At 41.2% G+C, this 27,859-nt stretch overlaps 2 protein-coding genes across 8 annotated transcripts in view; both read left to right on the forward strand.

Moving 5' to 3' along the window:
- MED14 (mediator complex subunit 14) overlaps nt 1–5,792 on the forward strand; it is a 76,600-nt gene extending 70,808 nt beyond the window's left edge. For both annotated transcript variants that reach the window (XM_081043312.1, XM_081043311.1), the window contains 3 exons: nt 432–557; nt 944–1,136; nt 3,610–5,792. In XM_081043312.1, coding sequence (XP_080899438.1) covers nt 432–557; nt 944–1,136; nt 3,610–3,683 — 393 coding nt within the window. In that variant the 3' untranslated portion in view covers nt 3,684–5,792. The remainder of the gene's footprint in view (nt 1–431; nt 558–943; nt 1,137–3,609) is intronic.
- Nucleotides 5,793–8,196: 2,404 nt separating this feature from the next.
- On the forward strand, nt 8,197–27,528 carry LOC308495328 (uncharacterized protein CXorf38). 6 transcript variants are annotated; one of them, XM_081043314.1, is made up of 7 exons: nt 8,197–8,476; nt 8,643–8,777; nt 15,855–15,974; nt 17,609–17,758; nt 18,053–18,232; nt 26,097–26,259; nt 26,705–27,528. In XM_081043314.1, exons 1-6 carry the CDS (start codon nt 8,261–8,263, stop codon nt 26,256–26,258), a joined length of 963 nt encoding a protein of 320 aa, XP_080899440.1. In that variant the 5' UTR covers nt 8,197–8,260; the 3' UTR covers nt 26,259; nt 26,705–27,528. The 6 variants fall into 6 exon arrangements, with proteins under 6 accessions (XP_080899440.1, XP_080899439.1, XP_080899441.1 ...); XM_081043313.1 differs by having other exon boundaries at nt 8,211–8,476; nt 26,097–27,528; XM_081043317.1 differs by lacking the exons at nt 8,197–8,476; nt 8,643–8,777 and adding an exon at nt 10,853–11,654.
- The last annotated feature ends 331 nt before the right edge of the window (nt 27,529–27,859 follow it).

Below are 27,859 nucleotides of genomic sequence, written 5' to 3' on the forward strand. Positions count from 1 at the left end.
TATCACTGAACATTTGTGAGCTAGATTAGAACCATGCTGTAGGACGTTTGGCAGTGGCATAAGGATGGATTGGGAGAGGCAACCACTAGAAGGGACCATTAGGAGGCCACAGGAGAAGTAACAAAGCCTTGAGCTCAGCGGCATCAGTGAAAATAAAGAGGAAGGAACAGATGTCAGAGACACTGAAGAAGCAGAATCCGTGGGCCTTGGGAATTAATGAAGTGGGAGGGGAGGAGGGGGAACATCACATAAATCCAGAATCGACTTTTCAGTTAGTAACTTCACGTATGTATTTCCTTTGGAAAAAAAAAATGCAGGTTATCAACTTGATGTTCTGTTGATAAGTATAAAATATCTGACTTTTCAGACTCCTAATGTTCATATGAGTTTATCTTGATTTTGTTTGTTTATTTTTCCCCAAAAAAACACAGTTTCCTGACCAGGCAACACAGCTGAAATGGAACGTTCAGTTTTGCCTGACGATCCCTCCCAGCGCACCGCCAATTGCACCTCCTGGGACTCCTGCTGTGGTGCTGAAATCCAAAATGTTATTTTTTGTAAGTACCACGCAGTGTGTGTGTGTCGCAGAGGTTCTGAGGAAAAAGCCATGTGAGGCTAATAGAGCAACTTTGCGATAACTGGAGAAATCATCTTTGCTGCCAAACATAGGCCCAGATTCCTTAATTGTCAGTTTGGACTTCATGTAATCCTGGTTCCTTCAGGAGTAACAGAAAGTTATTGAAGTAGATAGTTGTGTGACAGTTGCATCTTAATCATAATATTCAGTTGTTTGTCACTTTTCTTGTCACACTTAATTTTCTTTTGCTTGATGTATCTTAATGTGACAGTAGAGAGAGAAAATGATAGTACCTTTGATAACTTTAGTCAAATGTTTTATTTTCTTACTGTGTTTTTACTCTCTTTGTGTGTGTTGTGTCTACAGCTTCAACTAACTCAGAAAACATCGGTCCCTCCCCAAGAACCTGTTAGTATTATAGTTCCAATCATTTATGACATGGCTTCAGGTACCACCCAGCAGGCAGACATTCCCAGGCAGCAGAACTCTTCTGTTGCTGCTCCCATGATGGTCAGCAACATTCTGAAGAGGTTTGCAGAGATGAACCCACCACGACAAGGTACATGACCAGTAGATGGTATTTTATTGCATATATGTTGTAAGAGTTCTTTTGAGAGATTTCCCCTTCTCCCCTCTGCTCTCTCCTTACCTACTTTGCCCCCAATTCTAGTAATAGAGCTCTGGTTGCTGTGGCCCTCTTAATGTCTGCCTGTCGCTTTCTTCCTTTCTCACTGGCTCTTCGTTTTTGTCCATGTCTCTGCTGCCTGGACTTTATTTTTGTTAGTGATTTACTATTGGTACTGACCCAGTTGCTAATGCCAGAAGCTTGTATTTATAGCACACATTGCCACAAAGCCCTAGGTTAGGATGATAGAATTTTCCATGGCTGTAATTCCTGCCCTACCATCGATACCTGCCACTCTGTACATCACCAAGTTGAAATGCATGTCGGTTTCTCATATTTCATGGTTCAATCATGAATAGAATAATATCATTCAAAGTTCTGTATCTTCTAAATGTTTTGTGAAGAATAAAAGCTGATACAAATGGCATCACTGCTTTTTGGGCTTCTTATGTAAGTTCAGGCGGGTGCAAGTGAACCTTTTCACCAAGTGCACAATGAAGCTCTCAAACTGAGCATTTGCAAGGAAACCAGAATGTTTCTGGCAAGATAAACAAGGTCCCTTCAATACTGTAGTAGCCTATGCTTAACACATAACTCCTGGCAGTGCTAAATTTTTGGTTATAAAACATAAAGCTCAGCAAAGAGAACTTTTCTTCCATTTTGCTTATTTCTAATATTAAGGAAATTAAATTTGCTTATTTCTAATATTAAGGAAGTTCTCTATATCTTTCTGTTTAGAATAATGTGACAACAGAATTATGTTTTTAAATGAGGGAAAGTTGTTCTCTGAAACATTTTTAGATACAACAGTGTCAAAATTTTACTAGAAATAGGAATCATGAGGGAAGTTACACTTTTAGCTGTTTGTTTCCCCATATCGTATACATAGGCAAGTTCTCACTCAAGTATAATTTATAAGGAATGCACTGGGCAGTAGAGAAGGGTATGCTTCTTTTGTTGTAATACTTCTTCCACTTCTTACAATTTTCTGCGTTCATCCTTTGACTTATGTCTTCTTTCAGCTAAAAATAGGTCCTTAAGAATCAAAGTTTAAAGCAATCAGAATATTCAAAGTAGCAGTCCAGTAGGACTTTAACAAAACACCATTCTCTCATAAGCAGATGACTGTCATGTCTTGTGGAATTTGAAATTAAAAGAATGTTTTTGTCCTGTTGAGATCAGGCAAGTTTTCCTACTTATCAGTAACAAAAACGTGTTTTTAAAAAAGAAAGATAAAACTTCTTTTATTTAAGAAATTGTTGGGGTATTTTGGAAGTGTTTTTCTTTTATTTCTGCCTTAGCCTGGTTTCATTTTCTTTCTGCACCTTAGTTTTCCAGTGGTTGGAGAGAAGATTGCAGTAACTTGCACAGGGTCACTGCACATCCTGCCCTTTGCCAGAGGCCATTGTCTAATTGAGGTGTTCAGTTCTCTCACTTTTCAGCCACTGTAGTGTTCGGCTGTCCTCTAGGGAAGGAATCCAGCTTTTGGTTCATAATATTTATAACTGGTTTGGGTTTCTTATATTGAAATACTTATAATATTTATAAGAAGGAAGAGACAGGGTATTTGGTTTCTTTGAGCAAAGGGGAAATTGAGAGGATGAATCATTAACCTCCCTCACCCCCCCCTTCCCAAATCCATCACTTCCCCTCCTGGTGAAGTGCTTTTAAGAAAAACCACTTTATTTTTGTATTAATTGATTTTAATGTTGAACTCCAGAAATTGATCATTTCCTTAAAATTTAGGAGAAAACTCCAGTAGATGTCATAGAACTGTACTGTCCAATATAACTGTCACTAGTGGCTATTTAGATTTATCTAATTATTGTATCTAATTAGCATTAAATACAATTTAACATTCAGTTCCTCAGTCACACTAGTTAGAAGTGCTCAGTAGCCACAGTGCGTGTATAGAGGATTTCCATCATCACAGAAAATTCTATTGGACAGTGCTGTCACAGAAATTTTATCTGACCTTTAATGCAACATTAGAAGGACACCATTGATGTTGTAACTGATGCATAAATATAAGTACATAGATCTTTTCATTAGATTCAAAATGCATAAGCAAGTTGTCAGTAGTCTTGAAACCCAACTTCAGAGGCTTATCCAGTGCTCCAGTGTTTCTATATTGAAATTCTAGGCATGTCTTCTTAAATTCAAACCTAAATTTTGGGCTTACCCAAAATTTCCTCATGAGGAAAAGAAAAAACCCAAACCAAATTATCATCTGATACTTAACACCAAAGCTTAATCCCTTATAACCTGTGCAGTTAAAATTTACTTTTTTATTTTGATCTTTAAAGTTCTTGCTAATTTTAGATTTAATTACCCCTACCCCCACCGGTGTGTTAACATCATCTTTCCTGTATTGCGAATAGCTAATGACCATTTTTCTCTGTTGCAGGTGAATGCACAATATTTGCAGCTGTTGGTGATTTAATGGCTAATCTTACACTGCCCCCTGGTGGGCGTCCATAGACACTATTGTTTTTAAACCAGGAAGGCTGACAAATGAGACAAAACAACAAAAAAAAAAATCTGAATTCAGCCTTCAGTTTAAAAAAGAAAAAGGACTTTTTTGACTTTTAAGAGCTTAATATTCTAAACTGGCAAAAACTTTCAGGGTGCACTTCTTTCATCAAAAAAGACCATCAATCTTTTGTATAGTGAACTTGTATAGTGTGTTTAAATGGGACACGTTTCAAAGTAGGAAATACATCCGTGTCCGCTTGCCAGTAATAGATTTAATATTCTGTTTTATACTATAAAGTTACAAAAATGCCAAACTTGTTTATTTAATTGTTTTCCTATGTTTTGGGTGTAACAGTCCTTTTTGGTTTTTGTTTTGTTTTTTAAGGCAGGTCTGTCATTTTTGAATACTGTAAAACTGTGATAAACTTTATATTGAAGCTGTATTTTAATATGACCGCTTTGAATCCTTACATGAAAATGTTCTGGGAGTTGTTATAAACACATCCCAAAGAAGCAATATTTAATAAAACTAGGTTAAAAAAAAAAACAAAAAAAAAAAAACAATGACACTCACTTGTGTGTATATCAGCTCTATAGACTTCTCAGGGCCTCCCTTCATCTTTAACCTGGTGGGGCCAATAATTAATTTTTAATAATACATGTCTGCAATTTGATAACATCTGCTTCTTCATTTCCAGTTTATTTTCTTCAAGCATTCCTAAATTGACTGGTGGTGAACGTTTAGCACCTTGGTTGTCTTTCAGTTTAAGATTTGGGTAAAAGGAAAAAACCCAGTCTTTGAGAAGAGACAGTGAGTACTTCATATTAATCAAGGATCCCAAATACTGTAATCATTCTGATCCATTGAGGATGTGGTGACTTTTTCTGTTGGGAAAATTTAGTTTACAGGATACTTCTGCATACGGCATTAATTAGGAAACAGAACTTGAATGTTCTGCCTTTGCATGAAATTTCTGTGATGTTTCCGTATCTTGCTTAATTTCTCCCCCTTACCTTCCCCACCAAAATTGGGGTTATTCTAAACAATCCCAGTTTAATTCATTGTCAACAAAACGATAAAATGTTTTGCTTGGAAGAAACCTGGTCCAGTTCCCTCACTTTGAAGAATCCAAGATCCAGGGCCTGTCCAAGGTCAAATGGAGTTTCTGGTACTAACACATCTCAGCAGAGTTGCCTTTTGGAGCACTGTGTTGTCTCTCCCAGTCAGTCAGGAACTTGGATAAGCTTCGAAGAACGTGATCAGAAGCAAAGGTCTTCTGGTGACTTGATGTTATTTGGGAAAGTTTTTTAAATGATAATACCATGCTGAGTTATCTGGTCAGTGTAATATTGGTTCTCTATTAAATTTTAGACACTTTGTCTAATTCTACTTTAAGATGATTTAATTGAGCTTCTGTAACTATCAACTACCAAGTTCTAGTTTCAAGCATCTCACTGCAGCTATATCATATCTATTCTCAACTTTGCTTGATTCTCTATTCATTTCTGGTCAGAGTTGAGGCCTTCTTTGCCTTTCTTCTATGTCTTATTTCTGCTTTCATCTCCTGTTTCTCGCCCAACTCGGCTGCTATTCAGGAGCAGGTGACTAAACTTTTATCCTTCCTTTAACTTACCTTTTATCCTTCTGCTTCCAGTTCTCCTTATAGTGGTTGGTAATCATGTCGGTTTGGCAATCTAAGATGTCTTTGTCAAGGGTCAGTCCTTTTCTATTTGGAGCTGAATCCTTTCTTTCATGTAGAAATCTACATGTATATACAACAAATGTATTTTTATCTGTAGGGTAATATTGTCTCAAATAATTTTATTAATAGAGTTAACTTTTCAGGTATTTTCTCTTTTAAGTGTGGTGGGTTTTGAAATGTTAATTGCATTTTTAAACATGATGCATTCAGTACATTTTTTCCTAATTATAACTCGTCTCTGAATGCATTGTGCAAATCAAAAGTAAGATAGGATTCAGTGAACAAATTTGCTTTTGATGCTTATTAAGAGTATGCCCATGAATTTGAAATTTGATATCATGCTTGGTACTTGGAATTGCTATACTTTATTAAAGCTTGAAAACACTAGCATTTGAATCTCAGGCTTCATCACAAACAATGTCTTTTGCCTCTTTTGTTACCCAGTTTTAAAGGGACTGGATGCCCGTAGAGATTTTTCCTAGTGGTTTGGGTCTTAACTTCAAGGTGTTTTCAATGTGCTTTTAGTAATTTTAGTAATAAATAAAGCTTATACAAGTTTCAGAGAACTACCAACTCTCTAATTTTCATGAAGATGTTTTGGGTAGTAGTATAGTTTAATACTAGTTTAACCCTGAAAGAAGAAATTGGTCCTAATTTGTCACCTTTTTTCTATCTACTGAAATGCCATTTCAGAATGTATAGACGTACTTTCAGAATTAGAGAGGAAAAAAGCAAAAACTTCAATAAAACATACCAAGTTATTAATAACGGGCTGAACCTTACATTTGAAAATTAACTCTGAGTGAACTAAGTGCAAGTGTAAACTAAAATATACATTATTTTGAATTTAAATACCACTAATTACTGTGTTGCAGTTAACACAGTAACCTGTTCAGCCACAGGATACTAATGGTTTGTTAGTCATTCTTTGGACCGTGGTTAATTTGCTAATGCAGGAAGTAAAATTTTGCTACTCTAAATTCAGATCCAATTTCAACATTAAAAGTTGTTTCTTTCATGATTTTCCCCCCAAAGAAATACCTGTTACATTTTGCTTTAATATTTATCTCCCAAGTATTCTTGATATAAATATACTGAATATTCTTGATACTCAATATACTGAAAATTTTAAGACAACTTAGTATTCAGGGAACTTAGAGGACAGAATGGGAAAATGTTAGTGTATGTTTCATTGTTAATTGTGGGATTTTATTTTTCATTTAGTTTGATGGGAATTGATAGTGTGTCTAAGGGGATGATTTTAAATTTATTTACGGTAGATTTAGTATTGAGGTTGTTTAGAAAAAATTAGCAGAGGCCAACCAGAATTGGCTGCACAACTCCAGGAGACCATGATCTGCTCACAATTTTCTATAAATTGCCTTCATTTCCAAGTGGTGTGATTTGTTTAAATACTTTGCCCAGGAACGTGACTGATTGATGAAAGGGCACATTTAGTATCAGTATCAAATAATAGCTAATATTTACTGAGAGCTTCCTGTTGTCAGGCACTGTTCTAAATATTTCAATGTGTATTTAATCTTCACAACAATCCAAATGGAGTAGGTATTAATATCCTCCTTTTACAGATGAGCAAACGGAGGCCCAGAGAAATGATTTGTTGAGATCAAATTTAAGATTGCTTAAGATCAAACAAGCTAAGGACAGTTTGAGTCCAAACCTAGTTCTAAACACTGTGCCATTTTGCTGTGAACCGTGAAGACGGGGAGGCTTCAATCTCTTCCCTCAGAGCCTTCTGACTACACGGTTTTAACATGTTTTCCAAGCTCAAGAAGCTCACTCAGCAACTAAAACTGAGATGACCTCTTGTCGTTTGAAGTTGACAATCCATTGCCTTCTGACCCCCATGGCACAATTATTTGGAACTTAACTCAGACTCTATCTTACACGAGGAGCACTAATTATACAGTGGTACCTCAGTTTTCTAACGTATTCCGTTCCGGAAGACCGTTCGAGTTCTGAAACATTCGAAAACCAAGGCACGGTTTCCCCATAGAAATTAATGCAAACTGGATTAATCTGTTCCGGACCTTTAAAATCAACCTTTAAAATGGCAAATTTAGCATGAATTTTACTATCTAATGATACCATAGATCCATAAAATTTACGCCGTTCGTAAACCGAAATGTTCATCAACGGAGACGTTCGAAGACCGAGGTGTTACTGTATAATCAAGAGTACTAATTAATCTTAAAATTCGGTGCTTCACGTTCACAGTAGAAGAAGCCCTTATCGGGCTGTGGGCGGTGCAGCCCTGCAGAATCCACCCTCAAGAGTCCAGGTGATGTGTCTTCCAGCTTGCCTCTGCTAGGTGGCCCAATGGGGGACGTTTTTGAGCTTTGTGTCACCTTGGCACACCGCAAACATAATAGGTGGGCAGTACAGGCTGTCACATTTCACTAATGGCCCCGATTTATTACAGCTAATCGGTGGGCTTAGGAACCAGTTAACTTACTAGAATTGTATAATGCGAGGAACATGTAAATGAAGAAGTATGCCTTGAGCACCTACATCCTTACAATAAACAAAAACAAGCACTGACACGAATCCGGGGCTGGCGAGGTCACAGTTTGGGGAAACAGAACAGGGCGTTAACCGTTTAAGGTAGAGGCTTTCTGGGCAAGCACCGGACAAAGTATTTACACGTCTGCCGTTACCTAAGACTAGGGTGGGGCCGACATGCGCCGCCGGGGTTCGAGGGCCCCCCTGCGGCAGGCTCTGCAGCGGGTGCCCAGGACTTGGGAGCAGTCTCAGGGCGGGGCCGCACCGCGCCGCTTCCGGGACCGCCCAGATTTACGCGCTTGCGCATTGCCGTTCGCACCGCGCCTCGCCCCGTGGCCTCCGGGGCTGGCGCGGGACATGGTGCTTTCCGAGCTGGCTGCGCGCCTCAACTGCGCCGAGTACAAGAACTGGGTTAAGGCGGGCCATTGCCTGCTGCTGCTGCGCGACTGCCTGCAGGGCTTCGTCGGCCGCGAAGTGCAGGCCTTCCACCGTGGCCTGCTCGCCGCCTCCCCCGGCCTGGATCCCCGCGCCACCTGCCTCAGCGGCTCGCGGTGTATCCCGCGCGCCCGCCAGGTGAGCACCTGGCCCGGTACCTTGATCACCGCCCCCGGTCCCCATCCCCGTCCCGAGCGCAGTATCCGCGCCCTCCCTGGTGCGGGGCCGACTGTAACGCCCGGGGTTCAGATGCCCAGACGCCAACCCCTCCCTCCCGGTCCCTCCTCACCGCTGCCCCCTATAGTTTCAGCCTCAGTGTCAGGTGTGCTCAGAGTGGAAATGGGAGATTTTGAAACATCACACCAACAGAAATGGAGATATCCACTGGGGAAACTGCCGGCCGGGCCTCTGGCCCGTGGACGCTTGGGAGGTGGCCAAGGTAAGCACCTGCGGTCGATAGGGTTGGAGGAGGTGACCCACCAGGTAGGAGTCACCTGGAGCCTGGGGCCTCATAAACAGATCCAGAGGGATTGGATGTTTGATCTAGGGTCTAGTGCCTAGCTGGTTCAGGGCTGTTATATCGGACCCAACCCAGTTTAATGAAGTGGAAGCCTGCTTCCGGAAGGCATTTGAGTTTGCTACGTAGCTTTGCTTGCAAAGCTATAGGAAAGACTTCAATAAGAGATGCTGGGACAATATGTCGAGTGAGTATTATGAGCACAGGCGCAGAAAGAGAAACGTGACAGGCGTTTTTGAGGGTAAGCTCCCTGAGTAGCTCATATTGGCTCTCGGGTACCATGAGGATGGCAAAATAAGATAAGGGAAGTTAGGCTAAAATATAAAGGACTTTCAGTGCCCATCTAAGGAATAAAACTTTGGGGAGCCTGGGATGGGAGGATACTATTAGGCCTGTTTTCAGATTTTGGCAATGTAATTTACTAGCTGGGCCAATTGGGGAATTTTTTGCCTTTTTTGCGTTTGCTGGAAGCCAGTTCCGGGGTGGGGAATCAAAGGGGCCTCCTCACACAAAGCAGCTTTTGCAGTCAGTCTTCTGACAGTAAGCAGCAGGCACAAGCTTGGTGCCTGGGAAGCAGAAATCCGAGGCACAGCTCAGCTGCTGTGGTGTGACATTGGTAGCCTCTGTTCCCTAACTTCAAAAATGAGGGAGTGGGGCTATATCCGTGGCCCCCAGTTTTTTGGCTCTCGTGGACCAGTAAACCCACCACATATGCACCCTCATCCCCATTTTTTTCAGAGCCGCATAGAATTGCCAACTTGTACTTTTACCTAGAAAAGAAAAATAAAAACTCTACCATGACTGTCCCTCACCTATTTGGTATCCATTGCAGCTTTCATACCTACCCTCAGAATCCTCTTGAAGCCCAGGCCACCTGTTTATGCCACTTTTCATTGCTGTCACCTGCAGACCTTCTAGCCTAACCTTGTGTTCATATTTCTCCAACCCCATCCTCCTGTTTTCTCCTTTCTCTGAACTTGCCTAGCCCAGTTCCAGCCCTGATGACGACATCATCTGCCTCTCCTCAGGGGAAGAATCTCCTCACAAGGGAGCTGACTGGTTTCACTTTTAGTTTTTTGTGTTTGTTTTTTTTTTAACAAGCAACATATTTATTTGTTTATTTATCCCTTCTCCAGAGCCCACCCTCCCCTTTGGCAACCATCAGCTTGTTCTCTATATCTATGGGTCTGTTTCTATTTTTTTGTTTATCCATTTGTTTTGTTTTTTCTAGATTGCACGTGTAAGTGAAACCATACAGTATTTGTCTTTCTTTGTCTGATTTATTTCACTTAGCATAATAATCCTCTGGGTCCATGTTGTCGCAAATGGCAAGAAGAACGCAGAAATACTAATTCTAAAAGATATATGCACCCCTATGTCCATTGCAACATTACTACTAATAGCCAAGGTATGGAAGCAACCTAGGTGTCCATCAATAGATGAATGGATAAAGAAGGTGTGTGTGTGTATACAGAGGATGCCAAAGAAATATATACAAGTGGACACTTTGGTTGACGTTCAAGCAGTAGTTCACTATAACCAGAAGTGTGGATCCTGATGGTAACCACTTTGAGCACCTCTTGTAATTATAGAAGTCAATCATGACTTGTATTCATCTTTTGTTATTGGTATATATTGAGTATTACACTTTTTTCCTTTCTTAAAATGTGTATACATTTTTTGGCACCCTCTGTATGCATACATGAGGTCGGACAATTAAGTTCTCAAATTTATCCTACAAAAAGTGCTACATACCTCATTGCTGAATATCACTACAGTCACCTGTGAAGTACTCCCCTTGGGAAGCTTTGCACCAACCAGCGTCTAGTCCACCCTTCAAAGCAGTTTTGGAACTCTTTTTCTGGAATGGCCGTCAGAGCTGTCATCGTATTACCCTTGATGTCCTGAATGTCATCAAAATGTCTTCCTTTCAGTATTTCCTTTATCTTCGGGTAAAGAAAGAAGTCATTGGGGTCCAGATCAGGTGAGTAGGGAGGGTGTTCCAATACAGTTATTTGTTTATTGGCTAAAAACTCCCTCACAGACAGTGCCATGTGAGCTGGTTCATTGTTGTGATGCAAAAGCCATGAATTGTTGGTGAAAAGTTCTGGACGTTTTTGTGTAACTTTTTCACGCAACCTTTTCAGCACTTCCAAATAGTAAACTTAGTTAATTGTTTGTCCAGTTGGCACAAATTCATCAAAAAAGGTCAGCAACATCGTTGCAACAAATTTGCGAACCTAATTGTCAAACCTCGTGTGTTTACATACACAGAGGGTGCCAAAACACACACACACACACACACACACACACACACACACACACACAATGGAGTATTATTACTCAGCAAGAAAAAAGAATGAAATCTTGTCACTTCCAGTTCTGGATCATGAGTCCCAGCACCACGTCTCTCTATAGGCGCCTGTTCCTGGAGAAGACTGTTGCTGCCTTTCCCTCACTAAGCTCCCACTCATGTTCCTCTGATGTAGGAATATTTTTCCTGTGAGTCCCCTAATGATGTACGGGACTTCGAAGTGAGTGCCGGGATCATGTCTCGTGAGACCGAAGCATGGAAACGGACCCAGGAGAGGCAAAGAGTTAAAAAGAGGATAGTTTATTGAAAGCAAAGGGTCAGAGCTCCCTAGCGGGAGGGGGTCCCAAATGGGGAGTGCCCCATGACTGAGGCAAAAGCTCTTACTTTTATACCTTCCCTTGCCTGCTTGGGGAAGGGGAGCTGTTTCAAGAAGGGAGCTGTTTGAAGACGGGAACTGGCACTTTCTAATGAAATTCGTCTACCAGGTTTGTTCTGCTTGCCCATCCTAAAGGAATTAGCAAAGTAACCCATTCTTATCTATCAGATCTGCTCCGTTTGTCAGGCCAAAAGGAATTTTATGATTAACCTCAAGGCCTTGTTACATTATGTCCTGGAGCGAGGAGTGATTTTAAAACCTGGAGATTTAGGATATGGCTGTCTTTGTTTATTCCACCAGGGACCTCCCTGTCTACCGAGGGACATGCTAGCTAACCTGTATCACCTCCACCCTCAATCCCAGCTGCTAACCTTGCTCATGCTTCCTGGAGTTGATGAATGCCCCCAGATACATGCTTCCTCATCTTTATCAGACCTACCAACCTAACTCCATGTGCACTGTCTTCTTCCTTCTGCTACAAAGGAAGAAGGGCATCTCCCCCCTTATCACCCTGTCCCTCCACTTGTGTGTTGGCACTTTTCCTCTCCCAGCTTATTCCCATCAACATACAAATAGCTTTAATATTCCCTTGGTTTATTTAATTTTTTAAAAAAGAAAAGATTATAGTTATTATATGACCTAGCAATTCTATTCCTAGGTATATACCCAATGAAATGAAAATAAACATCCACACGAAAACCTGTGCGCTATTCACAGTAGCCAAAAGGTGGAAACAACACAAATGTCCATCAACCAATGAACGGATAAGCAAAATGTAGCACATTCATACAATGGAATATTATTTGGCCGTAAAAAGGAATGAAGTACTGATACATGCTACAGTATGGATGAACCTTGAATATTTGGCTAAGTGAAAGAAGCCAGTCATATATTGCATGATTCCGTTTTATATAAAATGTCCAGAATAGGCAAATACATAGAGATAAAAAGTAGATTAGTGGTTGCCAAGGGCAGAGAGGGGGGTGATAACTAATGGGGAGAGGGCTTCTTTTTGGAGTAATGAAAATGTTCTAAAATTGACTGGTGATGGTTGCACAACTGAATATACTAAAAACCACAACTGTACAGTTAAAAAAATTTTATTGTGTAATTAACATTAACATTAGTTCAGGAGTACAACATAATGATTCAATATTTGTGTATATTGCAAAATTTTCACCACAAGTCTAGTTACCATTTTTTTTCTTGTGATGAGAACTTTTAAGATTTACTCTCTGAGCAAGTTTCAAATATGCAATACAGTATTATGAACTATAGTCACCATGCTGTACATTACATCCTCAGGACTTAATTATTTTATAACTGGAAGTCTGTACCTTTTGCCTCCCTTCACCCATTTCCCCACCCAGCCTCTGGCAACCATCACTCTGTTCTGTGTATCTATGAGCTCAGTGTTTTGTGTTTTAGATTCCACGTATAAGTGAGATCATATGGTATTTGTCTTTCTGTGACTTATTTCACTTAGCATAATGCCCTCAAGGTCCATCCGTATTGTCACAAAGAACTGTACACTTTAAATGGGCAAATTGTATAGCATGTTAATTATATCTCAATAAAGCTGTTTTAAAAAACCCACTTGAATGAATACTTGGAAAATAATATTTAAAAAGAGAGAAAAACTTCCCTTGATCTATTCCCTCCAGCTATCTCCTCATTTCTCGTTCTGCCTCCTATGTGCATACCCAGTAGAACTTCTCAAAAGGAGGGTTTTATGCCTATTCTCTTATCCTCGGTTCCCAGTGACTCTTCAACCCTCTCGACTTTGGCTTCCACCCTTGCCACTCCACTGCAGCTGTCTTGTCGGGGACATGTGACCTGTAGTTTTCTAGCCTCATTCTTCTTGCCTCTCAGGCATTTGGCACTATTGGCCACTCTTGAAACACTGCTGGCTTTGTGACATCATTCTCTCCTGGGTTTCCTCCTACCTCCCTGGCTTCTCTTCTCCTCAGCCTCTTTCTAGTGTTGGCCTTTCTCAGGACTCTTCTGTCCGCCTCTTTGGTGATATTGCCCAGGTCCCCGGAGTTAAATACTACCACATGGCTCCCATATTTGTACCTCTGCCCTCTCCTCGGAGCACCAGATGCGCATCTCCCATTGCTTACATGACCCTTCCACTTTATTACCTCCTGGGCACTTTGTATTGACTTCTCAAGCAGGACTCTTCATCTCTGCGCCCCCCCCCCCGCCCCCCGCCAAACCTGCTCCCGTGCCCCACCACCAACTGCCTACAATCATGCTTCATCTCTTTCCAAACTCTCACTACCTTCTTTGTACCTGCAAAATAGCTCCGGAATCCTCCCCCTCTCCATCTCTGTGTTACAACTCCTGTCCTCTCCTGTCTGCAGCCTCCCACCTTGCCTGCTTCTGCTGCTCTGGGTGGTTGTCCACACAGCAAGATGTGCCGTCTTCAAGTGGGAATTAGATCCTTTCCTTCCCTTGCCTAAAACCCTTGGGTGCCTTCCTAATGTCCTTAAAAGAAACTCCAAACTTTTTTCCAGAGATAGTAAGGCCCAGCATGATCTGGCGCCCTGTTTATTTCTCCAACCTCACCTCCTACTAAATGCAGACAGCAGAGGGTAGTGAGAGGCAATGACGTGTGTTTCCCACTGTGCGGTTATCACATGGAATATGGTGATATTCCGCACAATTTTAAGAAACAGCTTTCAGTGGCGAGGAGGCAGCGGAGCCTCCCTTAAAGGGAATAATTACTAGAATAAAACTTTAACGTGGAAGAGAGACGTTTATATTGGTAAGAAAATGCCAGACAGGGCACACCTTACCTTGTAATACAAAACTGCCTGGTGTTGCGGCAATTAAGGCCCCTCTAACTTTGGATTTTCCTCAGCAACAGCTGAAGTAAGGGAAATTTCTTTTCTTCCTTTTCATTGAATTACCTTGCCTGTGGTACGTTAGTTAACTTCTTTGTTAACATTTATAGCATCCGTAGTAGGCGTCTTTCAGAAGGCTGGCATGTCAGTCAGTAGCTGTTAAGACCTGCTGATACAGGCTACTGGACCTTTTGAGAGGGGGCATTCAGTGTATGTGAAATTCTCAGTTACGTGAGGCCCACGTGTAGGGTTCCACCACCGTCAGGAGATGGCCCTGACTCCCTGCGGTGTTTGGGCACCACAAGCCTTTTTTGGAAAGCCGTTCCGAAAAAGAAATACCAATGAAATGGTATTTCTACAAAATATAGATAAATGTTATGCCCGCCCTCTTTGTACTCAGGTATTACAATCAGCATTCATTCACTCACTATGCTGGGTAATGGCATTGTGTGGCAAGCAGCACTGTAGGAGAGGTATCGTGGTTGCTTGCCTACTGAAATATGTTTGTTTTCAAGGGAACAGGTCTCTTTATTTCGAGTTCTCATTGCGAGTAATTTTTCATTTCATTTTTTCTAGTCCCTTGACAGGAATGTACTCTTGAACTTAGCTTGATAAAGTTGTTATCTTCAGGTGTTAACTTGGAAATATTTCAGGAAAGAAATATGCCCAAGCCTTGCTATAACACCATTTTTGGAGTCCGTGCCAGAAAATCCTACAAAAAAGCAAGATCATGCTAGAACGAGGCCCTTCTGGTATATCTAGTGCCTCAAAGCCTGGGATTCCATTTGTAACTCCTGTGGAGATTCTACTCACCTTGCACCATCGCCACGATAACTGCCACCATTTATGGCCTGTTAGCATGTACCAGGCACTAAGCAAGTGCTTCGCATTAACTTATTTTCGCAACATCCTTCGAGGTAGATGAGGACAGTTACCCCCATTTACTGATGAGGGATCTGAGGATAAGTAACTTGCCCAAGGTGACACAGCTGGCAAGTGGCAGAGCTGAGCTTTGAACCCAGCCCTGTCACACTCTAAAGCCTGATTCTTTATACTACCGCACTGAACTTTCTCAAGCCATTTTAGTGTCCACTTTGGATTAACTATTATTTTAAAAGTTTAAATCTTTAACAACTCAGCCAGTGACACTTCAGCAAGGAAAAGATAAAAGGTGCTTTATACCCATGCTTCCTGCTTATATGCCATTAAGGAAGGACAGAGAACCAGTTATGTCAAGTGTCTAAGTGTCTCTGAGAGCAAAGGGACAGATAGAGCAACCCTTTAGTTATTGCCCTTGGCCGAGGCTTAGCTGTCACACCGTTCCCTGACTTGCATTTTGGATTCGTGAGTCTCCTAACTCGAAACCTCAGTAAGAGAATTGCAGTCATCTTTGGGGAAATAGGCAAGTAACATTCACCCTAGCAGCTCCTCAGGTGCTCCTCGTGCCTCCCCTCCTCCAGGCCTTCATGCCCCGAGGACTGGCAGACAAAACAGGACCCGAGGAATGTGATGCTGTTGCTCTTTTAAGCCTCATCAACTCCTGCGATCACTTTGTGGTTGATCGAAAGAAAGTCACAGAGGTAAGAGCTGTCAGAATTCAAGCCATACAGTGAGTCATTCACATCGGTCCTGTGAAGACCACTCTGTCATGCTAAAGTAGCGTGCAGATGTAGCTCATGGTCTCTTACCAAAACAGTGGTGTGCAAAGAAAGTTAGACTTTGCTTCAAAGTTGGTGTCGCTCAGAAGCTACGGGGGTTCACATACCATGAACTTTCTGTGATGTCCAAGACCCCTGTGCGAATGCAGTCAACAGACTGACCCTTCCGGTCTCCCTAATTGGCGCTTCCTGACAACTTGCTATTGGACCATTCACCACTAAACTAGGTGAACCTCAAATTTCTCTTTGCCATAAACAGAAGCAAAGTAATTTTTTGTATTAAAAATATATATAGTAACATATATAAATATATAATATATAAAAAATATATTATCTGTAATAAAAATGCATTATTCTGTCCATTGTATGCCAGCATTTGAGTCCTGCTCCTCTAAATCTCATTGGCTAAACAGTTGCAAGACCAAGTTACATAGAACCGAAGAAAATATAAACACTACCATGTTTCCCCCAAAATAAGACCTAACGGAAAATAAGCCCTAGCATGATTTTTCAGGATGACATCCCCTGAACATAAGCCCTAATGCGTCTTTTGGAGCAAACATTAATATAAGACCCAGTCTTATTTTCGGAGAAACAAGGTAGTAGATAAACAAGGTCAGAATAGATTGCTATGCTTGTCAGATTTCCTCTGGGAGATTTAGACTTTATCTTTCACCAGAGAACAGCTCTGGCACATTTATTACTCTGAGCATCATTGAAGAGAATGTATCTGAATGCATTATTTATAATATGTAGAGAAAATGCATGTGTGTTTTACTAGCATGCCAGCAGTTGAAGGTAGTAAGAATTCTCCGTGATATCAGCAGAAACAAAAACTATTACAGTACAGAGTTGACCCCTTTGATATCTCTTAATGAAGATGTGGAAGACATTACATGAATTAATTAATGTATGATTAAGCAGCACCATTTGTCTTAAATATAGGCAAAAGTTGATTTTCTTTTCATCATGGTTTCCACATCAACTCCCTTGGCCCAGCTTCCTGAAGCTCGAACAATATTTAAGATTTTTGCATTGTCCGCTTCAACTCTTGCTCTTTGGCAGGTTGATTTTTAGTTAAGGGATTGGGGAAATTGTAAGGGATATTCAACCAGTTATAAGATTTCAATGGTTAAGGGTAGTTGTCGGCTTGCTTGTATTTCTTAACCCGATGAATTTATTATTCATGTGGCAGGAGGTTGAACATCCTCCAGAGCCTTGATAGCACTGCCATGCCACACGCGTGGTTTTTGTAATTAACAGAGCCTTTCTGCGACTTTTCTTTGGAATTGCAAAATCTCAGTTTATCCCACTGTTTGACTTTGAAGACTTTTATCTTTTTTTTTTAATTTTTTATTGGAGAATATTGGGGAACAGTGTGTTTTTCCAGGGCCCATCAGCTCCAAGTCAAGTAGTTGTTCAATCTAGTTGTGGAGGGCGCAGCTCACTGGCCCATGTGGGAATCGAACCAGCAACCCTGTTGTTCAGAGCTCACGCTCTAACCAGCTGAGTCATCCAGCTGCCCCCCTTTTATCTTTTCTCTGGTCTTTCTGTAGGTGATTAAGTGCCGTAATGAGATCATGCACTCTTCAGAGATGAAAGTATCTTCTGTGTGGCTTCGAGATTTCCAGAGGAAGATCCAAAATTTTCTGAATGAATTCAGGAGTATCCCAGAGATTGTGGCGGTATACTCCACAATAGAACAGGTAAAAATTAAATTGAACAGTTCTGGCATAAAAAACTAAGGAAAAAAAAGCTACCGCCATACTTCATATAGAATTTGAGGTTTATTAGGTTTAAAGGAAATTTTAGAATGTAAACGGGGGAAAACGTTTTGATGGGAAATCTAGAATTGTGCTGAGCTGAGAAGCTTTTCTGTGGTCACAGAATGCTATTAAAGTGGATCCAGTCAATGCTGTTTAATTATAAATTCTTTGATTAATCCAGTGGAATGTCTCTTCCATTCAATCAGTTCGTATATTTGTTTGGAAATCCAACAGCTGTTGACATCTGACTGGGCTGTTCACATCCCCGAGGAGGATCAGCGAGATGGGTGTGAACATGAAGCAGGCGTTCACCTGAGTGTGAGCCAAGCAAATGAAATAGAAATGGAATTACTAAAGGAAAAACTTCAAGAGATGTATCTTCAAGCAAAAGAACAAGAGGTGTTGCCTGAAGAGGTAAAAAAAAATGTATTATGTCCTGAGTGAGAGAACAAAACAAAGAAAGGTGCCAGGGAGGAAGAGTAGCTCATTTTAACATACTGCCAGTTATGGTTCTGATTTATAAGTCAAATAATTTCCAGAAATGAATATTCTTTCAGCACAAATTAGTATTACCTTTAGACAAATATTTTCACTTAATCAGCAAACATTTGAGTGCCTAATATGTGCTGCAGAGTAGAACAACACGGTAAGGGCTATCACAGAATTCTAAACAAATGTTCTGGAGATTCTCTGCAAGTCGGGGGCGGTGGGGAGGTGGTTACAAAAACAGGCTTTGCTGAGAAGGTGCTGTTGAGCTGGGACTAACTGAATCAAATCAGTTTGGCAAATTGGCAAGAGAAGTGTGTTCTTGGCAGAAGGAACAGCACCTGCCAAGGCATGAAAGAATAGCTTGGGCCTGGGCAGTGGCAAGGCGGGCCGAGGAGATATGGTCAGATGTGAGGTGGTCAGGTAGATTGAAGCCATATTTTGAAAGGTTTTCTGTGCTGCACCAAGGGGTTTGCACCTTATTCCCAGAAAGCGGTAGAGAGCCAATAGATGTTTTTAAGCAAGAAAGAATAAATGAAATAGAGCAGATACAGCTTTTAGAAAGTTAATTCTTGTGGCAGTTGGAGATCAACCAGGAGGCTCTTGCAGTCGTGAGGGTGAGAGAAAGAGGACAGAAACTAGAAGTATGAAGGAGCCAGATTCAGGAGGCATTGCTTGGGCAGAACTGATGGCTCTTAATGACCGATTAGATTACTTGGAGCATGGCATGGGACTGGAAGGAGGTGGAGAAGGGGGTGGTAAAGGATCAACAAGGTGTCTAGCTTCGGACATTGCTAATGATGGTTTTAAATCCTGATCGGAAGTACAGGAGAAAAGCTTTGTTACATGCAAGGCATTAAAAAAATAAGAAACAGTAAATTGTACTCTAGTAAGTTTCCGAAATATTCCAGCATCTGCTGGATTAGAGTTCTAGATCACCAGGAGATCTTAGACAAATCATTTTACCTCTCTATTCCACCTTGTCCGAGGAAAGTAGTTTTGCTGGTTACCTCGTTAAACACAGAGAGGATGTTTATGTAATATAAAGTGTGTACTTCATTCATTAAGCCATGCTCCTTACTGGTCCATATGCCTGTGTTAACTGTTCTGACCTTGACCGAGACGCTTCATTCAGTTTGGTGAGCCCCTTTAGCACAGGGACTGGGTACCTCCGGTTTTGGGGTGTGCATACCCTGGCATACCATAGGTATTTAAAATGATGAATAAGGCTGTTTCCTAAATCCATGTGTTTCATCTTGCTTTATTTTAAAGTGCTATGAGAGCCAGCCCCAATTCTCTTTCTACTGCTGCTTTTACACTTGATCTTAGCCAAAAGGCCGAGAAGCGATCTGCTGTTGCTTTTAGAAGCAGAGTCGAACAACAGAAGATAACTAGAGCATCGGGCTCATGGTCCCTGAGTCATCAGTAGTTCCCCCTTCTCTCTTGAGGGAGCTGCAGTTCTTTCCTGTTTATGTAACAGAGCAAAACGCATCAGCAGCAACACACTCAAGCCAGGAGTCTGTGTGAGCTGTGAGCTGGAAAGGAACCCGGTAATCATCTTATATCCCCTGCTTTACACACAAGAACCTCAAGGAGCAGGCACTGTCAGATGCCAGGCCATACAGCTGGGGTGTGAGAGCTGGCCAGGGGTCTCCCCATGCTCGCCCTGTGCCTTTCCACATGCCGCACTGCGTCTTGTAGCACCAAGGAGCTGGCAACTGGAAATTTCAAAGCCTCAACTCTGTTTTACAGACAGGAAATTGGGGTTAATTGGCTTGTCCTGTGGGTCCCCAAATCTCTAGATAGAGTTGATTAGTTCTTGTTTTGCATGTTTTCTGTTCAGTAGACTATGGCATTTATCTTGCTATTTCAGTTGATCAAAATGTAAGTTTGGATTGATTGGTGTATTATCTCTAAGAAGTTGGAGGCTGGCTTTCCATGATGTGTGGAACTTGACCTTGTTTGAAAGTTGAGTGCTAGACATGGTTATCCATACTCTTTAGGTTTAGTCCCCAAAGTCAGAGGATTTGATAAACCAAATTTTAGTGACTCTAAAATGCCATCAATTATAAGACACACCATTCAGTTACTTCATAGAAAGAAAAAAAGTGCTGCCAATTTATTGTAAGACTATCAATGGTAAGATGCATTCTCATTTGAGATGTTAAAATATGAAAAAACGTGCATCTAGGAATCAAGAAATACAGTGATTATAACCACAGGACTTTTTTTGTGAATGTTTAACAAGACCTGTTTCTGGTGTTCGTTAAAACATAGGGAGTATCGGTCGGCCAGATGGCTCAGTTGGTTAGAGCACGGTGCCCTTAACAACAAGGTTGCCGGTTCGATCCCCTTATGGGCCACTGTGAGCTGCGCCCTCCACAACTAGATTGAAACAACTACTTGACTTGGAGCTGATGGGTCCTGGAAAAGCACACATAAATAAATAAAAGTTAAAGAAAAACAGTAGGAGTATGGCTGGGAAGCCAAGTTGAGAAAAAAATGGTTAATGGTGGTCATTTAGTGTGACGGGTCCCGAAAACACATCACAGAGCATGGGAGTACCAAGGAGCACATAGCAGAGAGAGCTCATCATCTCCATTCTTTTCTGTTAAATTTAGAAAACAGAAGATTTAATAGTCTTATTCATTATTGTAAATACCTTAATGATATCTAACATAAAAAGGGGCTCCCGTGAAAATACACTATGCATGTATAACTGTGATTATAAAATGCGTTCTGCTTCAGAGCCACGTGGGAGCAGCAGCTGTTCAGGCCCCTCAGGACACCTGCCGAGTGTGTCTCTCAAGAGCCCAGCTGATACGGAATTTAGCTACGACCCAGGAGCACTTCACGTGTTCCTGCCGGCCCTCCATGGTCTGTTAGGACCTGGGAATTTAAAAATTCAGCTAAAGAGCGTGGCCAGTTAGTTCAGTTGGTTAGAGCATAGTGCTAATGATAGCAAGGTTGCCGGTTCGATCCCCGCATGGGCCACTGTAAGCTGCGCCCTCCTTAAAAAAATAATAATAATAAAATAAATAAATAAAAGTTTTCAAAAAAAATTCAGCTACAGAATGTTGAGTGCAGTAAGTGGCCAAAAAAAAAAAAACCTGTAAAGAATTTGCACATTCTTGGAAATCATTACTGATTTTGTAAACCTGGTGAGGGAACCACCTTCACAGAGATCTATGGGGAAGCTTGGAGAGAAGGGACAGTGACAGAATATACTCGAGGCAATCAGGGAAAGGATCAGAATGACACTTTATTTGTTATATTCCAGAAATATTTACTGAGCAAGTGTCTGCTATGTTCCAGGCACAGTTCTAGAAACTTGGTGTGCCTCAGTGAGCAAAACAAAGATCCCTGTCGGGGGAGACAGACAGTAAACAGTCAACGTAATAAGTAAATGATGTGGTGCTTTAGAAGAAGTATTGTGTGGAGCTGAGTATGGGGGATCAGGAATGGCAGAGTGGGGACGGGTATCAGGTTTCAATAGGGTGCTCAGTGTGGCCTCATGTAGAAGGGGAAACTTAGCCACAGCTGGGAGGAGGTAAGGATTAGCCATGTGTATACCTGCAGCAAGAGCATTCAGGCAGAGGGAACAGCAAAAAGGAGAGCCAGGGTGGCTAGAATGGGGTGAGGGAAGGAATAGTGGGTGAGGAGGTGAGAGAGGGAAGGTGAAAGAGGCAGGTCATGTTGGGCCTTGTGAGCCACTGGAAGGACCTAGGCTCTTGCTCCTGAGATGGGAGCTGGGGCAGAGTTCCCAGCAGCAGAATGACAAATGGAGCACATCAGCTGCTATGTTGAGGAAGCCAGGGAAGGGTGGGGGAGCAGTTAAAAGCAGGGAGACATGTTAGGAGGCTGCTGCGGTTACCAGGTAAGAGAAATGATGGTCCAGACCAGTGTAAAGGTGGTGAGCAGATGGGAAGACGTGGCATGTGAGAGAAAGGGGTGTCAAAAACAAGCCTAAAAGTTTTGGCGTAAGTGGCTGGAAGAGTGAGGTACTAAGCATCTTTTCCCTGTAACCATGCCTGGCACATGGTAGACTGACTCTCGCTAAACATTTGTGAAATAAATGTAGGAAGGAATGTACCAGACACAATGCTCAATGCTTTTAGTAGATTATTTCCAATCCTCACAAGAATCCTAGGTGGGGTTGGTATCATCATCCTTTATTTGCACACATGGAAATAAGCTCAGAGAGGTCAAGTGTCTTGCCCAAAGTCACACAGCTAGTTAAGTGACAAAGCAGTTCTTCACTATCTAAACCTGTCTAAGTTCCACAGTTTTTTCACTTTTTCCAGCTCTATTTTCTCTTCCCCCTTTACATGTAAACATGCATAAGCCTTCCCCATTCTTAATCATTGAAAAAAAACTTCTTTTGACTTTTTGTCCTCTCTCCTTCGCCCCACCACCAAGCTAAAATAATTGCCCCTCTTAAGCAAATTTCAAGGGCAGTCAGGGTCAGGAGGTGATAGCACAAAGGATCACAGCTCCCAAGTCATCAAATGAGAAGGTCTCCAAACAGGGAAAGAGAGACCCCACTTCATCTTGGGTCGTATGTGTGGTACATCAGTTCACGGGCATCTGATGGGAAGTGCAGGAAGGACCCTGGGGTGCGTCTGCAGCACCAGGCACAGACAATAAGCACTAACGGTACAGTATCCACGGTTACTAATGTACGCTATGAATAATGTCATTGGTGTAACCTTCATTTCACGTGTTTATGGTTTCCAGATTTATTATTTAAAGCCCAGGTGTCTTTCAGGGCGCTGTAGCCTTGTTTCCAGCCGTGTAATAAATAGCTCCCGCTGAAGGGCACGTCCCCATCTACTTACTAACCTATCTGAAGACCTGCCTGGCCCCCCTGCTCCCTATTCATCATGGCCACAAGCCGCAGCCAGTCTTCCCTCCTCCCTTCCATCCCTGGCAGCCATCATCCAGCATCTGGCTGTTTCATTCGCTGACATCACAATCACCTGAGTGCTTGCTTAGTTTCACCCTAGACCTACTGCCTCAGAATCAGTCTTAACGTTTAAGAACCACCTCTCAGCTAGGGGTAGGGTACTCCATCACTTTTCTTCATTAGATGTAGATCATCTTGACTTAGTTTGGAGTTGGGGGTCTTCCATTTGAAAAAATTCACCACACCCAAAAATGAGTAACTCTCATCTTTAATAAGCACAGTGACCAGTGAGGGTATCCTGGGATAAATCTGGTGAAAACATTTCCATGGTACAATTCTGAGAGTACTTTCACTAGTTTCAATGTCAGGAAGTACGTTACTAGTGGGACTTTAAATTGGTACAACCTCTATAGATGGCAGTTTTGGCAAAATCTGTTAATAAATTAAAACAGAAAACTATCAGAATTAAAACTGCATTTCACTTCTAGAAACAGATCCTACAAATAGACTTGTCACTTATACAAAATAACACATGTACCAGGTTAGTTACTGTAGCATTATTGGTCTCAACAGAAGGTTTGAAATAATGTGTTAAAATGTGAAACATCCATAACTGAAATATTATTCAGCCATTAAAAAATATAAGGAGGCCACTCTTTATAATCTGATATAGAAAAGTTCAGTTGAAGATCAGTGTCTAGTATGCTGCCATTTGTATTTTTTAGAATGTGTATATAGTATATACCTATGCTCACATAGAAATGCATAGGATATCTCTGGAAGAAACACAAGAAATTTCATTGTGGTCTCCTGTGAGGGGAGGAAATAGGTGACTGAGGATAGGGTTTGGAAGAACATCCACTTTTTACCTTGTACCCTTGTGCTCATTTTGAAGTTTTTACCTGTACATATATTACTATTAAATATACCGGGGGTGCCAAAAACATGTATACAAGTGGACACTTTGGTCCACGTTGCTCAAGCACTAGTTCGCTGTAATCAGAAGTGTCTGGACACTGATGGTAACCACTTTGAGCACTTCTTATAATTTGCAGAAGTCAGATGTGACTTGCATTCATCTTTTGTTGTCGGTATATATTGAGTATTACAATTGTAATACAGTTTTCCTTTCTTAAAATGTGTTTACATTTTTTTGGCACCCTCTGTATATACACAGATACATGTTCATCCATATGGATAACCATACACAATATACGTATCCATATCCATATGAATGTACATGTACATATATATTTAATACATGTACAGGTACAAAATTCAAAATGAAAGGGTTTCATTTCATTTTGATATATACATATATATGTATGTATGTATATGTGTTTGTATGTGTATATGTGTATACATATACTGATGGTCCCCAACTTACGATTTTTCGACTTTACGATGGTGTGAAACAGATAATGCATTCAGTAAAAACTGTACTTTTAATTTTGATCTTTTCCCGGCCAGCGATACGCAGTACTATACTCTCTGGTGATGCTGGGCAGTGGAAGCGAGATGATTTTGCCCAACTGTAGGCTAATGTAGGTGTTCTGAGCATGTTTGAGGTAGCCTAGGCTAAGCTATCATGTTCTGTAGGTTAGGTGTATTAAATGCATTTTAGTCTTAGGATATTTTCTTTTATTTATTTATTTATTTATTTATTTATTTATTTATTTATTAGTTTCAGGTGTACAAGACAAGGTAATACTTAGACGTTCATCATTTATATCCCTCACACTGTGAACCCCCCTCCCCCCATCCACTATCCCTCCGACCTCACACTGAACCATCACATTATATATATAAAATTATAGTTGGCATTCATTAATGTTTAGCTTCTGGTGTACAATGCCATGATCAGGTATCCACAGTATCCCTGAGGTGGTCTCCCAAATAGGACGCATGTCCATCGGATACCCAACATAATCTTTACAACATTATTGAATACCTTCCCCAAATTAATTTTCAAAAAAACCCTGAGGCCATCTTGTGGTTGCCAGCTGCTTCCAAATCCCTTCACCTTTCCCCTTATCCCCAACACCCCCCCCACACCCATCTAACAACTCTCGGTTTTTTCTTTGTGTCCCCAAAACTGTTTCTGATTAGTTCATTCACATAGTCTTTTCTTTAGATTCCATATATAAGTGAGATCATATGGTACTTGTCTTTCTCTTTCTGACTTATTTCACTTAACATAATGTTCTCTAGATCCATCCATGTTGCTGCAAATCATAAGATTTCTTTCTTCTTTATGGCTGCGTAATACTCCATTGTATAAATGTACCACAGCTTCTTAATTCAGTCATCTACCGATGGGCATTTCGGTTGTTTCCATATCTTGGCTATTGTGTAAAGTGCTGCAATAAACATAGGAGTGCATACAGATTTTTGAATTGGAGTTTTGGATTTCTCCGGGTAGATGCCTAGGAGTGGAATTACTGGATCATAGGGTAGTTCCATTTTCAGATTTAGTCTTAGGATATTTTCAACTTATGATGGGATTATTGACATATAATGCCATTGAAAGTCAATGATTGTGTGTGTGTGTGTGTGTGTGTGTGTGTGTGTGTGTGTCTCTTTCATACAAATGCAGGAAGTTTTAAAGCAAAAGAATTTGAGGAGGCAAGCAAACACCACCTTGTGCAGCTCAGAACCGGCTATCCTGGGTCTTGTTTTGAGTAAAGGATGCTTTGTTTTAAAGGGTTGGTTTGGTTTTGTTTTTCACCCCTTAACGTGTTTGTGGACGGGTGCCTGTAGCCAGGGTTTCTGTCTCTTGGTGGACACGTGAGCAGGAGCCAGTCTTGGAACTAGTCAGTTTTCATCTGAATTACAAGTCTGCTATAGAATGATCTGAACTGTACATCGTATGGTTTCTTCTTGCAGATCTCAAATCGACTGACAGTGGTAAAAGAATTTCTAAGAAAAAACAAGGATCTTAGAACTGGTCTTACAGAAGACATGCAGAAGCTAGACAGCCTCCATCTGCAGCGTCAAAAACTGGAGTCAAATGAACCAGACGCACAGACACCTGAAGGGAAGGCCTGAGGTGCATTTCAGTGTTTGATGTTAAATAAGGACAGAATAGCCTCATTTCTTTGATGTCTGTTCTCTTATGTAAGGTCACACTGCACACACAACCTAGTCTCATCTGAAGTTTTCCTATGTCCTTATTATTTGAGAGAAAAGACACTAGCTAGGCTTTGTGCTTTCTGATCGATGGTTCCCACATGATGTTGAAGTAATTCAACATCAACTCCCTGTCAGCTTTGTTTAACCAAATATACCTGAAGTCATTGGTCTAGTCTTAAGTGAATCAACTGTATAACATAATCCAAAAGCATGTCAGCCCCAAAGTGATGCTGATGATGCCTGGCTCTTAGCTGTGGCATTAATAGCAACTTGTTAATTTCCATGAGAAAAACTTGTTAAAATAACTGTCTTCAGTATTTTACTCTTGTTTTCCTCAAATAACATTAAATATTTTCTTTTAGGTTGCCCTTTGACAAAAATCAGGCATGTTCCGTGAAAGTCAGCATGGCTTCCATCTTAGTCATCCTTTTCTGTACAAAAGGAAAAACTTACAGAGTTTTTACTCTACCAACCAAAAAGGAATTTTTGTTGTCTTTTCCTAAAGTTTCCTTTGATTCTTTGGGAATATTTTATATATATAGATAAGCTTGGTGCTACGTGACCTATACTGACCAAAAAATATTAGGTGCTCTTGTGCCAAACTTTGCTATCACCCAGGGGTTTTGTGTGTGTGTGTGTGTGTGTGTGTGTGTGTGTTTTATTTTGGTTTGTAAGGGTGAAATTCGGTAAATCAATAACGCAGTTAGACTTAGCTAGTTTGCGATTTGACTCACCGCATAGCTCGCTGTCTAGCCACCTGTAATTAAACCTAGCTAGTTTGCAGTGATATTCAGCTGTTTTCCTTTGTTTTTCCCTTCGCTGATTAACTAAAGAACTCTGTTTTGTTCCCTTTCTCAAGACTACCCATACCTCGTTAATCCATTTAATTAACAAAATTCTAACCTGGAAAGGGCAATTTCTTAATCCTCAGGCGCCCAGACACTGGAATACACGTAAAGCCTCAGGCCACAGTGGCTGAATGTGAGAGTCTGGAGTCCAGAGATAACATTATCTTAAAACAGACTAGACCCCAGGAAGCATGTCAGCCCTGGAACCTGCCTGACCGACTCCCCCTTTCCTTTGTTCTTTTTCTTGTGTACCTACATAGGAACGGGGAGATGATCTTTGGACAGGAGTCCGCCATCCTCCCCGATGCTGGCATTCTGAATAAAACTGCTTTTCTTTCCACCAACCTTGTCTCTGGATTTTTTAACTTTCTCAAGTGGCAGGCGGACTTAGCATGGCATCAGTTTGTTTTGTTTTGTTGCTGTTTAAAATGTTGATATTCTTTTCTGGTCCTAAAGTTTAGCTGCTTGACAAAGTCAAGGCTACGTTGGGCCAGCCCTGTGTGAAGGGTTATGCGGAGTTCTCTGCCCACTGGCGGACATTCCTGCCCGCCCGCCCCCATTTTCCTGAAAGTCTCATTCATGAACATGCCCAATGGTAAGACAGGATTGTAATGATGGCACTAAATCTTCTATCTTGAGATTCGGATCTCTGGTATAATTTGAATTAAC

This window comes from Rhinolophus hipposideros (assembly GCF_964194185.1).
Source record: "Rhinolophus hipposideros genome assembly, chromosome: X".
NCBI lineage: Eukaryota > Metazoa > Chordata > Mammalia > Chiroptera > Rhinolophidae > Rhinolophus > Rhinolophus hipposideros.